The 14760-nt window shown below is 34.1% G+C and overlaps 2 protein-coding genes across 2 annotated transcripts; both read left to right on the top strand.

Moving 5' to 3' along the window:
* Nucleotides 1–1177: 1177 nt before the first annotated feature.
* On the top strand, nucleotides 1178–5046 carry LOC147072967 (uncharacterized). Its single transcript, XM_085945991.1, has 3 exons — nucleotides 1178–1366; nucleotides 2398–2571; nucleotides 3756–5046. Exons 1-3 carry the CDS (start codon nucleotides 1328–1330, stop codon nucleotides 4980–4982), a joined length of 1440 nt encoding a protein of 479 aa, XP_085802117.1. The 5' UTR covers nucleotides 1178–1327; the 3' UTR covers nucleotides 4983–5046.
* Nucleotides 5047–6491: 1445 nt separating this feature from the next.
* On the top strand, nucleotides 6492–13210 carry Slc25A46a (Solute carrier family 25 member 46a). The gene is made up of 7 exons (XM_085945989.1): nucleotides 6492–6735; nucleotides 8528–8628; nucleotides 8731–8909; nucleotides 9740–9796; nucleotides 10190–10405; nucleotides 11390–11600; nucleotides 12771–13210. Exons 1-7 carry the CDS (start codon nucleotides 6555–6557, stop codon nucleotides 13068–13070), a joined length of 1245 nt encoding a protein of 414 aa, XP_085802115.1. The 5' UTR covers nucleotides 6492–6554; the 3' UTR covers nucleotides 13071–13210.
* Nucleotides 13211–14760: the final 1550 nt, after the last annotated feature.

The following is a 14760-nucleotide window of genomic DNA, read 5'->3' as shown; positions in this document are numbered from 1 at the left end:
ACTTGCTCGAGTTGGGTGCCAGAAATACAGATAATCGCAGAGTCCGAAAAACAGTTTCTCATCACTTTTGTATTTGAGACATTTATCTTTAGACCGACCGTTTGACATCCGCGAGTTCTTGCATTCTATCTTGGAGGTCTTTCGGGTCTTGTGAGAGTATAACAATATAATCTGCAAATCGCAGGTGACTGAGGTGCTCCCCATTAATTGGAACACCTTTTTCCTCCCAATCAAGTTTCCTAAATAAGTCCTCAAGAGTAGCGGTGAATAGTTTAGGTGAAATGGTATCACCTTGCCGGACACCTTTGTTAATGGGAAATTTACACGACCGTTTGTGGAGTTTCACGCATGCTGTGGCATCACTGCATATACTGTTCAATTTGTTTATATAGCGTCTGGAAATTTCTTGGTTGCTAAGGGCGTCTATAATTGAGAATTTTTTGATGGAATCAAACGCCTTTTCATAGTATATAAAACCAAGATATAATGGCAGTTTGTATTCCTGGTAGCGCTCTATGATTTCCCTGACAACCTGTATATGATCCATAGTACTGTAGCCTCTTCTGAATCCGCTTGCTCTCTTGGTTGGTTCTCGTCTAGAACTGTTTCGAGACGGTTTGAGAGTATTTTCGTGAAAACCTTATACAGAATTGGCAGTAGACTAATTATTGGTCGATAGTTTTTCAGGGAGTTCATAGGGAGACGGCAGATCACGACACTAAAAGCGCAAGATGGAAGTATCGTGCGTAACTGGGATCATCTACTGGACACTGTTGTAGAGTTTTACAGCGCTCTATACAAAGATGACACTGACATCAACTCAGATCTTCCGGTGAACGGAGAATATGGAGATCCTCTTCCCGAGGTTAATACCACAGAGGTGGAATATGCTATAATGTGCATGAAGAGTGGGAAAGCCCCGGGAGAAGATGGGCTGACTATCGATGTTCTCAAACGGGCCGGGAGGACGGTGAGCGATGTGCTCGCACGTCTGTTCACGTCTTGTCTGCACAAAGAGAACATCCCAGAGTCATGGAAAAATGCCTCCATTATTATTCTCCATAAGAAAGGAGACACTGAAGATCTGAAAAACTATCAGCCATAATATACCATAGACATAATAATACTCCGAAGAATACTTCTGTTCTGGTAACTGGTAACCCTAAAATAATCTGTCACTGTCAAAATAATCTAACACGTTTTGGTTAGGATTTTATCGTACCTATTCCTGATTAACTAATTTCTATTACACTATTATTATTTGAAAACAATTTATTAATGCCAATACTAATTATTGTTTTTTAAATTGAATATTAACTACCCAATCATGGAGCTGGGTCAAATAAAACTTGATTACAACAATGAGGTTAGTAACAACATATTTATTTTAAATGTATAGCGAAGCTCTTTGGTAACTGATTTTAATATATCAGGCATGCTTTCCCCCTTTAATTATGCAGCATATAAGTCTAGTAGCATATCCAAAAATTAAGTTATAGACGTCAGCTCGTAAAGTATTTTAATTAAGTAAATAGTAAACAAGAAAATGAGGACCCTGTTCCTATGAGTTTTGAAATGAGCCACAGCCTTCTATGCATTTACTATACTATAGAAAGTAGTGAATAACCGCAAATGCTCAGTTTGCATACATATCTATGAAAAGACTTTTTAAATACAATTCAGAAAACCCTTTCTTGATCTACATACAGTCGAATTCGGTTATTACGATCACGGATGTAATGAGATCTCGGATGTAACGAGGAAACATTCGTTGACATTTTAGTTTATGATTTTTTCCATACATTTATTTACTTGTATAACAAGCTACTTATCGGTTATACCGAGCTAAAATATCATCAAAAACTTTCTTAAAACTGTTAATGTGTCGATCGTTTAAAAACATTTCGACCCTAAGCGAGTATAATCCGACCGGACAGGATGCCGCCAGGATTGGATTACGTTTATAACACTAGTTAAGTGTCTAAGTACCTACCTAATTGGTGTTTTCGCTGACAATATTGAAAAAGTATACACGCATATGGTTGAAATTGCATGTACAAAATCCAAGGTATGTGAAGTCAGTAGGCACCTACCAGCGTTCATTACGTACAATAAACAACTTCTTTTGTAGTTTATGAATGCCATGCTTGTTTCGGGGAAAAATTCTAACTGTGTATTTTTGTTTGATTTGCGACTTTTTGTGTTATGTGACCGCTCATTTAAAAATACCTATTCTCTGATATAACGAGTAACGCTTATAACGAGCAAATTCACTCGGTCCCATCTTCCTCGTAATAACCAAGTTCGACTGTACAATATTGGATAAAGCCCGGTAAATTATTGACTTTAATGTGTTGTACTACTACACATAAGAATTAAAGGTGGAATAAATTGTAGGTCCTGAAAATCAGAAAACATTTCATCCAGGCAAAAACGCAATGCATCAACAATCTCTCGCGAAAAGGAAAACAATTAAAAGCTTCTCAGGCTTCAGAGAAATGTCCTGACGAAATTAAAGAAAAAAATAACCGCAAATTGGAATCTACCGTTGCAGAAATATTTTTAATGAAGGTATTATTCTATTGCTATTAATTTTATTGGCAAAATACACACATCAGCAAGATTGTCAAAATCTTAAACAATTTGTACTTACTAGTGCACATTAAACTTTGTTAGTCATACGTATTTGTTTTTATTGAACTAAGACTACAATTTACAGATGGTGTTGGTTAGTTTTTAAAAATCAATTAAACCCTGCCTAACCACACCATAATAGTTTTGGTAAGTAAGTATATTTTGGGCGATATGACAAAATTGTACACACTTTTTCATTCATAAGTATTTTTTTTCATTAGAATACATATTACACATATGGTTGGCTCAATTTTTTAAATTCATTAAGCCCTGCCTAAACCAAATTATAATAGATAAAAAATATTAAAGTCTTATTTCAATAAAAACAAATATGTATAACCGACAAAGTTTAATGTGCATTATTTATGGTGGATCTTAACAGCCTATCTCCACCCTTCACCACTGATATACAGTGATATTGATACACCCAACTCAACATAGACTATGCCTTCTTTTTTTTTTAAATTCCTTCTGCCTCATGATTGCTGTCAACCTGATTACTGGATCCTGGTTGTGATAATGACGTAATTTGTTCTTGAAATCAGTTTGATTAATAAAAATACAATAATTGTATGTGGATTATAACATGTTTAGTTAGAAGAGAATCATTTTAAAAATCCATTGAAAGACATAGATTTTTTCTCCTATAAAATTTCTTTTGTAATAAATGCCTTCTGCGCAGTTATCTCTGCAATCTTAACAGATCTTGCTTTTTTAACGAAAATATTTGCCTATTTATCATTAAAAAATTTTAAATTACAAATAAATTGTGACATAATATAAAGTGTAACATAAGGTGGAGAAGATTAAAACGTATTGCCATGTTTTTGTTGATGACTGCGTGTAATGTTTTCATAGCAGTGTCACCTAAAATGACACTGCAAGATGGGTAACATTTACGAACTATCATTTTAAAACAAGACCCCGACAACATTATAATATAACATTCGTCAGAATGGAATAAATACTATCAAAATTTTCTTGCTATATTACACTTAATATGTCTGTGTAGTTTTATTAAAGTGCTATGGATGAAAGATATATTTAGTCATATAGTAAAGGAAAAATAATAATGTATGTGTATAAGTCATATTATTATGGTTTTGTTTTGTTTTTTGTAGAAACTAAAACATGATGAAGTAGCGCGGTTTGCTATGATAAATTTTGATAAACTAACAAAAATTATGGATAGTCCACTAGCTTCTAAAGACAAAGCTATGGCTAAACTTGCAGCACACAAAGCCTTAAATCCGAAATTACAATTGATAAAAGATAAATTTTCTCATGTATCTACTGAGAAACTATTGGAGATCGATCCTAAGAAGCAAAGAATAAAGAAGAAAAAAAAGGAAAAATCTAAACTGAAAAAAGCAGAACTGGAAAAATCGTCAGCAAATATTAAAAATATCCCAGAAAGTAATGCGGTATCTACTACTGAAGATATGGAAGAAGATGGAGATGAAATATTAAACAAATTTTATAACACAAATGCTAAAAAACATGTGAAGCCGGCCGAGAGTTCTGATGGTGAAGAATCTGAGGCCATTGATACCGATGAAGAAGATAGTGCTGATATCACAGAAGAAATAAAATTCTCCAAGAATATCAGTAATGAAGAAGTTCATGATGAATCCGAACAAACTGAAAGTGACAATGAAGAAAGCGGTAGCGATCAAGAACTTGACATTAAAGTTTCTAATTCAGATTCGGAAATAATTGATGGTAAGGATCAAACTGAAATTGGAAAGCGTAATGAAGATCACGTCTCTAAATGCATAACAGATAATCTACCTAAAAAGCTTGTTAAGGCTTCCAAAAATAAGCACCAAGATAAACGAATGTTTGTCGATATGGACGATGATAATATAAATTCTTCTTCGCAAAAGACTGTGGATTCATTCTTCATGACAGAATCTGGTGACAATTATTTGACTGTGGCAATACCTAGGCCTCCAGATGTAATAAATAATGATTCTGGTGATGGGGAATTTAATCAGTTTAGTAATACAAATAGAAGATTAAGAAGAGCGGCAATGTTTGGAAAGAGTGTTGCTCCTAGAATGAAGAAATCGTTTGAATCAAAACAGTACAAAACGTCATCAAATACAATGGCAGATTTCAAAGGAAGTAAAAACTTTAAGGATGTAAATAAGCAAGATGGATATTCGCCCAAATTCCAAAGAAATACAGATTATGGGTCTCAGAATAATAGTTACTCGAAGAGTAATAGTAACGATAAAAGTATGCCTTCCGCCAAAGTCCCTGAAAAGCTACATCCTTCATGGGAAGCGAAGAAACAAAAGATGGCCATATTACCTTTCCAAGGAAAGAAAGTTACATTTGACTGATGTAATAAATCTACTTGTGATTTGTTTCATTAAAGTTCTTTTAAAATAAATACCTTTACTCATATTTTTGTATTTTTATTCCTGATCCTTTATTATTTATTCAGAAAAAATATGGCAAAACGGTAATTGGTCACTGCGCCACAGTACACAGTAAGTAAAAGTGCAAAGTAGGTCTTGGTCCCCACAGGGGGCGGGGGCTGACAGAGCTCTAGTTTGCGGACCTGGCTTGGCAGGTGGGCCAGTTAAGTGTTATTAACAAAAGACAAAAGCGACTATAAAATTGATTTTTGTTTTGTCAATTCAACTATTATTTTATTAGACACATTGTATTATCCTCTTGTATCATTTAAATTGATTAATTATTCTATCTTAAATCTTGTAGAGCAGCTTTTTCCAATTCAATTTAGTCACGAAATAAAAATTACAAGGTTTTTCTTTAATTAAATGATAATATTATAGGTATCATTAGGTATACAGAAAACATTTTCTGGACAAAAACACTTCAAAATTCTTTATAGGTAGGTAAAAAAAATATTAATTTAAATCATTGGCTCCCAACTCGTGGATCGTGTAATTTCTAGGGGGTCATCAGTTAATCTAAAATTATGATTAAAAGTCTTTCACTATTAATTTATTCTGTGAACACTAAAAAATGTACATTAAAACTTAAATGTATGTAGCTTCAAGATGTGTACTCCTAAATATTTTGATTTTTGAGTCCTTAGGGTTCTGCATACATAATAGTATAATATACTATTAATAATATTATTATGTTAACGGAGAGGAAAAAATGCAATAGATAAAAACAATCTAGATTTTAGTAACTATACCTAATCATATAAGTATAACTCATATTTACTAATGATGATACCTATTATAAAATTGACCAACAGGTAATTTAAAACATTCAATTCTTAGTTAATAATGTGCATTGCATTATTTTTTCATAACTATATTAATTTTTAAGTAGGTACCTACCTAGGAGAGAAGTTTTTTTGACATGAAAACTCTGAATTGAGTTTAATTTGTAGTCGGTACATTCTTTTTTATAAACTCTAGCAAAAACACGATGGCTAGATTGTACGTCATATTTCTTTGTGTTCCAAACATAATGGAATAATACAACATACAATTTTGTTTGATAAATTATTGAAAGAGTGCCATTTCTAGCAAAAATACAAGTTGTTTTTCAATATGTGTCGCAAGGGCCTGATGGATTGAGCGAATGGTTAACAACCATTCCTCATAAAAATCTGTGAAGATACAAGAGCAAAAATGTACAATTTACTAATTAAAGATTATGTACTTACCTCAAAGAGATTGGACAATCTCTTTGACCTATCTAAATATTAAATCTGAGAATTAAAAGAATTTATCGTTTAATTGAAACAAAAAAAAAATAATTGTTTTTAAATTCAAGTATTCCCCGAAGATTGCTTTTTTCCAAACAGAACAGCCATAAAAAATATTTTGACAGTTTCGCGAAAATTGAAAGTAGGTATCAGTAGGTATACATAACCAAACAAGATGATTTTGACATTAGATTAAATTGATTCGTAATAATAATTTACAATGGCTGGTTTTGGAGAATATTCCGGCTACAACTCGCGTCCATTCTCATACGACCCGATGAGAAATACGGACGAATTCTACAACAGTCATTTCCAACAAGCTCCACAGCATTTACCGTCTCAACCTGCTCAAAGTTTCCCCATTCAACCGGCCTTGGTGCTGGAGGAAAACCCAGAAGATGGTAATTTTATATAATATATTATATAGCCTCTGATATACCATTGCACATTCGAAAATCTGAACTGATCTCGACAATTTTTCTTATTTGACATAATCGTTCTTTAATCTGTAATTCGCTGGTTATAAATGGGCTTTTTATAAGAACAACCAGTATGTTTTATCTGACACTGTTGGTAAATGTGACGATATTCCTTTGTTCCATTTTTCATTAAATTAATTGATACTACACCATTTATGACAGATAGACATTGAAGTGTACCTACTGTACATTATAGATTACTTTCATACATAACAATAATATGCTCTTTTCCCCGTATCAATGATTGAACTATTAATTTCTTACTCAAATAACCACTCATCTGTTGGCTGATTGTGCTGTTCCTCTTCAGACCTTGAATCCTTCTATATAGATTGCCGAAACCCGGTGATGGCATTAAATGTATCACTTATCTAACTTAATCACATAGTTTTACTAAAATCTATTAGCAATTGTGTAAACTTTTATAGGTACAAAGCAGTGGCGAAGGTTGGAGGTAGTCTGTTAAGATCTGTCATAAATAATGCACACTAAACTTTGTCACTCATACGTATTCGTTTTAATTGAAATAAGACTATAATTTACGGATGGTGTTGGATAGTTCTTAAAATTCATTTAAACCCTGCGAATACCAAGCCATAATAGATAATAGTCAAAAAATACTCATCTATCTATAAAATATCTAAAATCATGCAATTAAAACATACATAACTTTGGATATTTGATAGATCGAATAATATTTTTTATCTATTATAGTTTAGTTTAGGCAGGGCTTAATGAATTTAAAAAAATAAGCAATATTATGTATAATATGTATTCTCCAATGAATCTCATTTGAATGAAAAAATGTCCATAATTTTGTCGTATCGCCCAAAACATACCAAAACTATCATGGTTTGGTTTAGTCAAGGTTGATTTTTAAAAACTAACCAATACCATCGTATTTCTCCGTTTCCGCATCGATTGGTATCTAAACATAATATGAAAAACCAAAGAAAATACGCAAGGCTGTTTTAAAATATATCAGAACACCGTGCCAATGAATTTTAACTTTTAGCCATTTTTAAGTAGAATTAAATTCATTTTCAGTTAATTCTGTTGTGTATGAAAAGTTATTTCGGAAGAAATCCGTAATCCAATCCACTATTATTGGTTGCTAGGGTCCTAACAACTAAATTATTAATATATACGTACGTTACTATGGAAATCAATATGATTGTCAAAATGACATTTCAGTATTATTTCTAACAAATACAATTTTTTTTGATCGTTGAAGCTAGTCAAGTCAAGTTTATATGATTCAATAGAAAATTTAAAAATGTATATAAAAAGTTCTTTTCATCTTGTACTTAATTATTTTAATATTATATATAAGTAAGTACTTACTTAAGTATATAAGTATTTATTTGTAAAACTTTTTTAAAAATAGTAATATATCTTTTCTCTTCAAAATGAAGCATTCGCGTGCCATAGGTTCGCCATCCCTGGCCTATAAGTTCGCAGATTCCCTACCCCTATTGTATACCATCTTATGAATCTTTGATAGTTAATAAAATCCAATAATAAAATTATGTGACATTTTCCAGTTCCAAAAACCTGGTAACATTCTTACAATATATTACATCATACGTGATGATACATAAAATATTTAACTGTCTAAAAATAGCATGTTTTATTGTAAAAGATAAATTATTTATTTAAAACATCTGTTAGTAAAAACATAGTAAATTAATTTTTTTTTTTTTTACAATTGCAGATTCTGTAAAAAGGTATGTGGGGACTGGTGTTAGTCTCGCGAGTCTGATCGTGGAGAATCTGTTGAGTCATCCGTTTGTTGTACTGAGGAGACAATGTCAGGTAAATATCCCAAGGATCTGCAGAAACTTATTATGTGATTGGATACACTTGGACTCTGATAATGACTCTCAATAAAATTCATAAGCAATGCTAAAATTTTAGGTTCACAATGCATCGAAGAGGTTTCATCTGGTCCCGTTGTCTTTGGCGCCCATTATCGTCCATCTGCACAAGCGGCAAGGATTCACAACACTGTGGAAGGGAATCGGTTCGGTGTGCATGGTTCGAGGGATGACTCTTGCCGTGGAAGACCTCATTTCAAAAGTTACTCCATGGCCAAAGTAAGCTTAATTTTATTAAGGACTATGCGAACCGTGCTATGTTTTAAATGGCTTATGATTAACATTTCATCACTCTTTTCCTAATTAATTATAACCCTGTTGAATTGCCATCACAAATATGTATAGTTTTGGTCTCTCAACTCGGTGCCCAACTCAATCGTATCGCGCATAAGTAAAGCGGTCAGATAATAGGTGCTTCTACGGTCTACTAAAATAAATTACATCAAAACTTTTATCCAGATAAACAAAGATACAGCTGTATAAAACTCTCGCTCACATACGGGGCTGATACATGGACCCTGTGCTCCACTGATTCTCAAAAACTGCTGTTTGAGTGTAGGTTATTCAGAAAGATACTTGGGCCAATCTGTGAAAATGGAGTATGGTGACGCCGGTATGATGTCTGCGAAGAGCTGGATATTGTAAAATTTTAAAGACTTCGCTGGTTGGGACACGTAGAAAGGTTAACGATACATCAGCGTCGAAAAACTTAATGTTTACGCCAGAGGGACGGTAACGCGCCGCAAGACCACATGTCCGTTGATTATCATATTTTATTATCTATTTCACATATTTTCATTGTTTCCTAAATCGACCATCTTATTCAGCTCATGGATTCATTTCAAACAATAAAATGATTATTCAACTTTACTGATAATATAAATTATCTTAAATTCTACAGGTGTTATAACTAATATGGCTATCGACTTAAGGAGACACTCTGTAGAATTTAATATAATTAATATCATCTTTCGTAAAGTGGAATTCTACCAAGTAAATGCTGACTCAATTAATAAGTTGCTTATAATTTATATGTTTTTATGTTTCAGGGATATAAATAACACCAATTCGTTTGTCACCTTCTGTCAGCATATATTTTTAAAGTCGTGAGTATTATCTTTCAATATTCAATGACATATACTAATTATTATTCTTACAAAATCTATCACTAAACTTAATCTTGATTATTCTTGGTGAATGCCTATTTCAGACTAAGATATATTATCTGTTCGTCAACAAATAAACATTCTATTTAAACTGTTTATGAGTTTTTTTTTTTAAATACAAATATTTAAAATGTTCTTATGTAAAGTGTCCTTGTTTTTTTATATTCTGCCATGGAGGCAGAAAATGGTTATAGTTTAACCTAGCGCCTATTTGCCTTACAGCACTCTCGCTTTAGAAATTGAAGTTTTACTATAGTTTAAAAAATGTTATTTATAATAATCTATAATTTCAGTCCTTGAATGCGAATTCTAAATTGTTTTTTTATTTTCCAGTTTGAGTATTGCTATCGTCACGCCATTTTATTCAGCGAGCTTCGTTGAAACAGTACAGAGTGACATTGCCAGCGAGAAACCAGGAATCCTGGATGTCTTCAAAGAGGGTGCGGTGAGGCTCTTATCATGGGGTGCCCCGAGCAAGGGTAGGATGTTACCCTTCTGGGCAATTGTCGTGCCCACAGTAGTGTTGGGTGTTTCCAAATACCTCTTCAAGTAAGTGTATCTTATATAATATGTCTGTATTTGTTCATTATCAGCAGATGGATCACCTATTGCTATAGTTACACGCTCTTTTTATGGTGTAGATTACAAAGTAGCATAAGTCATCAAGTGGTGGTATTCTTACTTAATTCACCCTAGCATGAACTAACATCCGAGCACAGGACAAGCACACAAGGTTGCGCCAACATCATATTTAACTTGTGATGCATAGATCGATCTTGTAGCAGCGCTGGAGGATGAGCTTTCCAGAGTCTGTGAGGCAGAAAGGTGCGCAATGTTGCAAACTCGGATGGTAATATATATATATTGTAATATGTATATGATGGATAATACTCAGTTAATAAAAAAATAGTTATAAACAAGTTGAATTACGATGGTCATCATATTAAATAAAATATGGCTTTATTCAACATTTTGGAAGAAAAGATTTAAAATATGTAATGTGGTGTAAAAAACTGTCTTTAATGATCATTATCCATACATGAGAATAGATCTTCTTGTTCGACCATGCCCGCCCCTTAATAATTAGTGCATATGGATAAGACACGGCACTTTCAAGAATCCCTGTCGCTCGCCAGTCTTCTTGCGTCATTCCATGTCATGCCAGCATTCTGTAGCTCTGCCGTATACACTTTCTGGATAGTATTTAACGGCCTTCGAGGACGCTGCAATTCGGTTGGCAGGCCAAATTGAATCTTGCTTGAGGCATCTGCAGCACGTGGCCTCTTCACTTTCAATGTGATGAGAGGCTGTTTGGTTCGTTCTCTTATCTCCACTCCTAAAGTCAAAGAATATAGAGAATAAATAGAGCATCATAATGACACAAATATCTTAACAACAAAGTTTATGACTTGTTTATTCTTAAACTTACCCATATATGTACATTTATACCTGAAATTCTTAATTTTAGTCCCATTTAGAGCAATGTCTTCCTTATTATATGATGTAATCATTTTTCTTTTGTGTTTTTTACAGTGTCTCTATCCGAGGAGTTGTCAGCAAACTGTTACGCTTCCGCCAACGGAACATTCAACAGATTGAAGACTCATATCCCAAAAGTCGCAGGGAGACTTCAAAGATAATGAAGATTGACGACATCGATGTGAGCTCGTCTGTCTCTGCTCTCATCATCAGTGAAATCGTGTTTTATCCGATGGAAACCATTATGCACAGACTTCATTTACAGGTTCATATTAACAATGTTGTTATTATATTTTCGTATGAAACCAAAAACCACCTACTGACGCACAAGTGGATTTTGGAACGTGAGATTTGGTCAGCCCGACTTAATCTATACTCCAATGGCGAAGACTCCATACTACACGATTAATTAAAGCCTACATTCTTAATAAAAATAATTTGTAATTGCCTTAATACAATACTCTCAGTAATCCGCTGCTCGATTATCCGACAACTACTATAATCCGCTGTTATGTTTACTAGTTGAAAGCACAAAATCAAGCTCTATAATTCGCCGGTATTCGATTGTCAAATTCAGTAATCCGCCACGTACAAGTATACAACGCAGATGAGACGGGTTTATTTTGGAAACTTCTCCTTTGTAAAACGTGCGTTCATCGCGAAGAAAGTAATGTACCAGGGAGGAAAGTGCCCATGGACCGCATCACAAATTATGCCGTGCTCCAATGTAACCGGGACACACAAAATGAAGCTTCTGGTCATAGGGAAAGCCAGGAATCCTAAGCCATTCAAGAATATCTGCCCCACTGAACAACTGGTTGTGTCAAGTGATTTACTGTTTAATATTTAGTTTATAAATATATATAATTTAGTAAATTCTTAATTTTGATTATAAATAAAACCGTAATTTGCTAGTACAAATTTTTACGAAATACCTGTTTTAATTTTTACCATATTTTGTATGCATACACTATAATCCGCCGCTTTCACTAATTGGACACTTGTCTGGTTTTTGGGGTGGCGGATTACTGAAAGAGTACTGTACATATTTAAATAATAACTTCATTATTTTATATTCTACAAAAAATATAATTTGCCAATGATATCTATCTGTAGGTATGTCTTTTAAATTGATTGTCGACTTGATCAGTATCTACAAGCATTTGCCTACTCCCGCTGTTGAAATACGAGATCAGGATTTGCTACGGATAATCTCATTTGGTCAGGCTATTATCAGCAGTCGGATTATCCTGCCACCAGACATTACTAATCACCAGCAGAATTATGTCAGATGACATACTTACACGCCCCCTGAAGTCATGTCTGATCTAACCAAATCAAACCGTCTGTAGGGCATATAAAGTCAATCAAACAAGTATAGCAAGTTAATAAATAAGTTCTCTGCCAATTTACTGACAAATAATTCATTCAACAGGGAACGAGAACCATCATTGACAATCTGGATACCGGATATTCGGTCCTTCCCATTTTGACGGGTTACGAAGGCTTCATCGACTGCTATAGGACTGCTCTCAACCAAGAAGGTGTTGTGGGATTGTACAAAGGTTTTGGTGCACTGGTTCTGCAGTTTGCAGCGCACATTGCCGTCCTTAAGCTAACTCGATGGGTCATAACAGAAGTCACCATATTCCTGAAACCTCCGCCCAAGCCGACCATCACGGCGTCCTCCTCACAGCAATCTCTGTACAGTCAACAGAGATATTTAATTAATTAATGATAATTGGTTGATTGCATTATTGAACATATTTTAATTAATAACAGCAAATACTGTATCACTCGGTACGGACATACTTTTGCAGATGTTATTGTTGAATCAGAATTTAGCATCTATATATATTTTGATAAATGTGCATGCTCTCCATTGTTAGGTATAAACAAAGGCCGTGCCAAGCGCAGATCAATAGATGCACTGCTGGTTGAAAGTCTCCTCATAGCTCCCTCTGCTCCTCTCGGTCCTTAGGCTGCCATTTACACCCATCGAACTTTATGAGTTCGTCTATCCAGCAGGTTTTCGGGAGTCCCTGTGGATATATAGTGCCCTTTCTAGATGGTCTTTTGTTATCGTTGATTGACTATAATAATTATATTATAATATCATAATAGGAATTACGCACACTCTAATGCATACCAACGAAGGTCTTGGGATTAACGGGTGCCTGGACTGCATAACAGGTGTCGAGATGTAGGGGGTGGTAGAGGGAAAAGCAAGGACATATTATACAGTAATTTATGGCAATTTGTCCTATCATATTAGATGTACCAGGGCGATACAACTGCCATGATCTTAGCAAAGCCCGCAATAGCAAACAATAAACACATTAGCGCCGCCCCGAGTTCCTCCAGCGCACAGGAAGAAATCACATCTGCGTATATTAATCGTTAAGTAGTTCCACTATAGTTACGATTACAGACTCGATAATTTGTTAGTATTTAAAGGTGGTGCTATTTTCTCAAGTCGTAATATTATTTACGGGTCGATTGATAAATAAATATACATATTTTGTTTAGGTAATTCTTGTATTTTAATTATTTTTATGAGTCGTGGTAAAAAGTAATTAGTCTTCACCATTGATGCATGGTTCTTTGTGTGAGTTTTAAATTAAATGGTATTGCAGTGATTCCGTACATTTATGTTAAAATAGTCAAAATTATTCAATCTATTAATCTAGGTTTTGCAGAAACGTTTGTTTGATTTCCAAAAGCATAAGGCAGCCTCTGCAGGAATAAGTCCGATTGAGAATGTCCCTAAAGTGACAGTATTAAATCATAGTGTGTTCAATAATTCATATTAATTTGCAATCTTTTAGTAGGACAATGAGGCTCGAAAGTAGAATTAAAACTCTAGAATTAGGAATATTTATATATTGTTAATATTTATTATTATATCAGTCAGGGGTTGATCCACTGCTGGATGCAAACCTCTCCAAGCTCCCTCCATTTCTCTCAGTTATTAGTTTTTCGCCACCATGAATTTCTGGCAGTTTTAATCAGTTCATCGATCCGGCGGGTTTTAAGGCGGCACTGTTTTCCTTGTATACTACTGTATGACTGCATTTATCCATTCGCCAAGCAACATGTCCAGCCTATTGCAAATTCCTATGGCAACATCTATCACATCATGTACTCGAGTCCACTTCCTTATCCATTGGTTTCTTTTGTGGTCTTTCCGAATGATGCTCAACGTGCACCTTTCCATACCACGCTGATATTCATTTTTTGAACTCTTTTACATTAAAGGTCTACGTTTCAAAGTGGTGAAGGGTGAAAGGTAGGCTGGAAACATCCAAATGCACAATAAACTTTATCAGTCATATCTATTTGTTTTCATTTAATTAAAAATACAAATGGCATGGGTTTAATTGAATTTAAAACCTAACCATTACCATATACAATTTGTATTCTTA

The sequence above is a fragment of the Rhyacophila brunnea genome, unplaced genomic scaffold, assembly GCF_057557595.1.
Source record: "Rhyacophila brunnea isolate RB1 unplaced genomic scaffold, BYU_Rbru_1.0 scaffold_19, whole genome shotgun sequence".
NCBI classification, from domain to species: Eukaryota; Metazoa; Arthropoda; class Insecta; order Trichoptera; family Rhyacophilidae; genus Rhyacophila; species Rhyacophila brunnea.
Note: the sequence above shows the minus strand (reverse complement) of the source record. Positions and strands in the feature narration are given on the sequence as shown.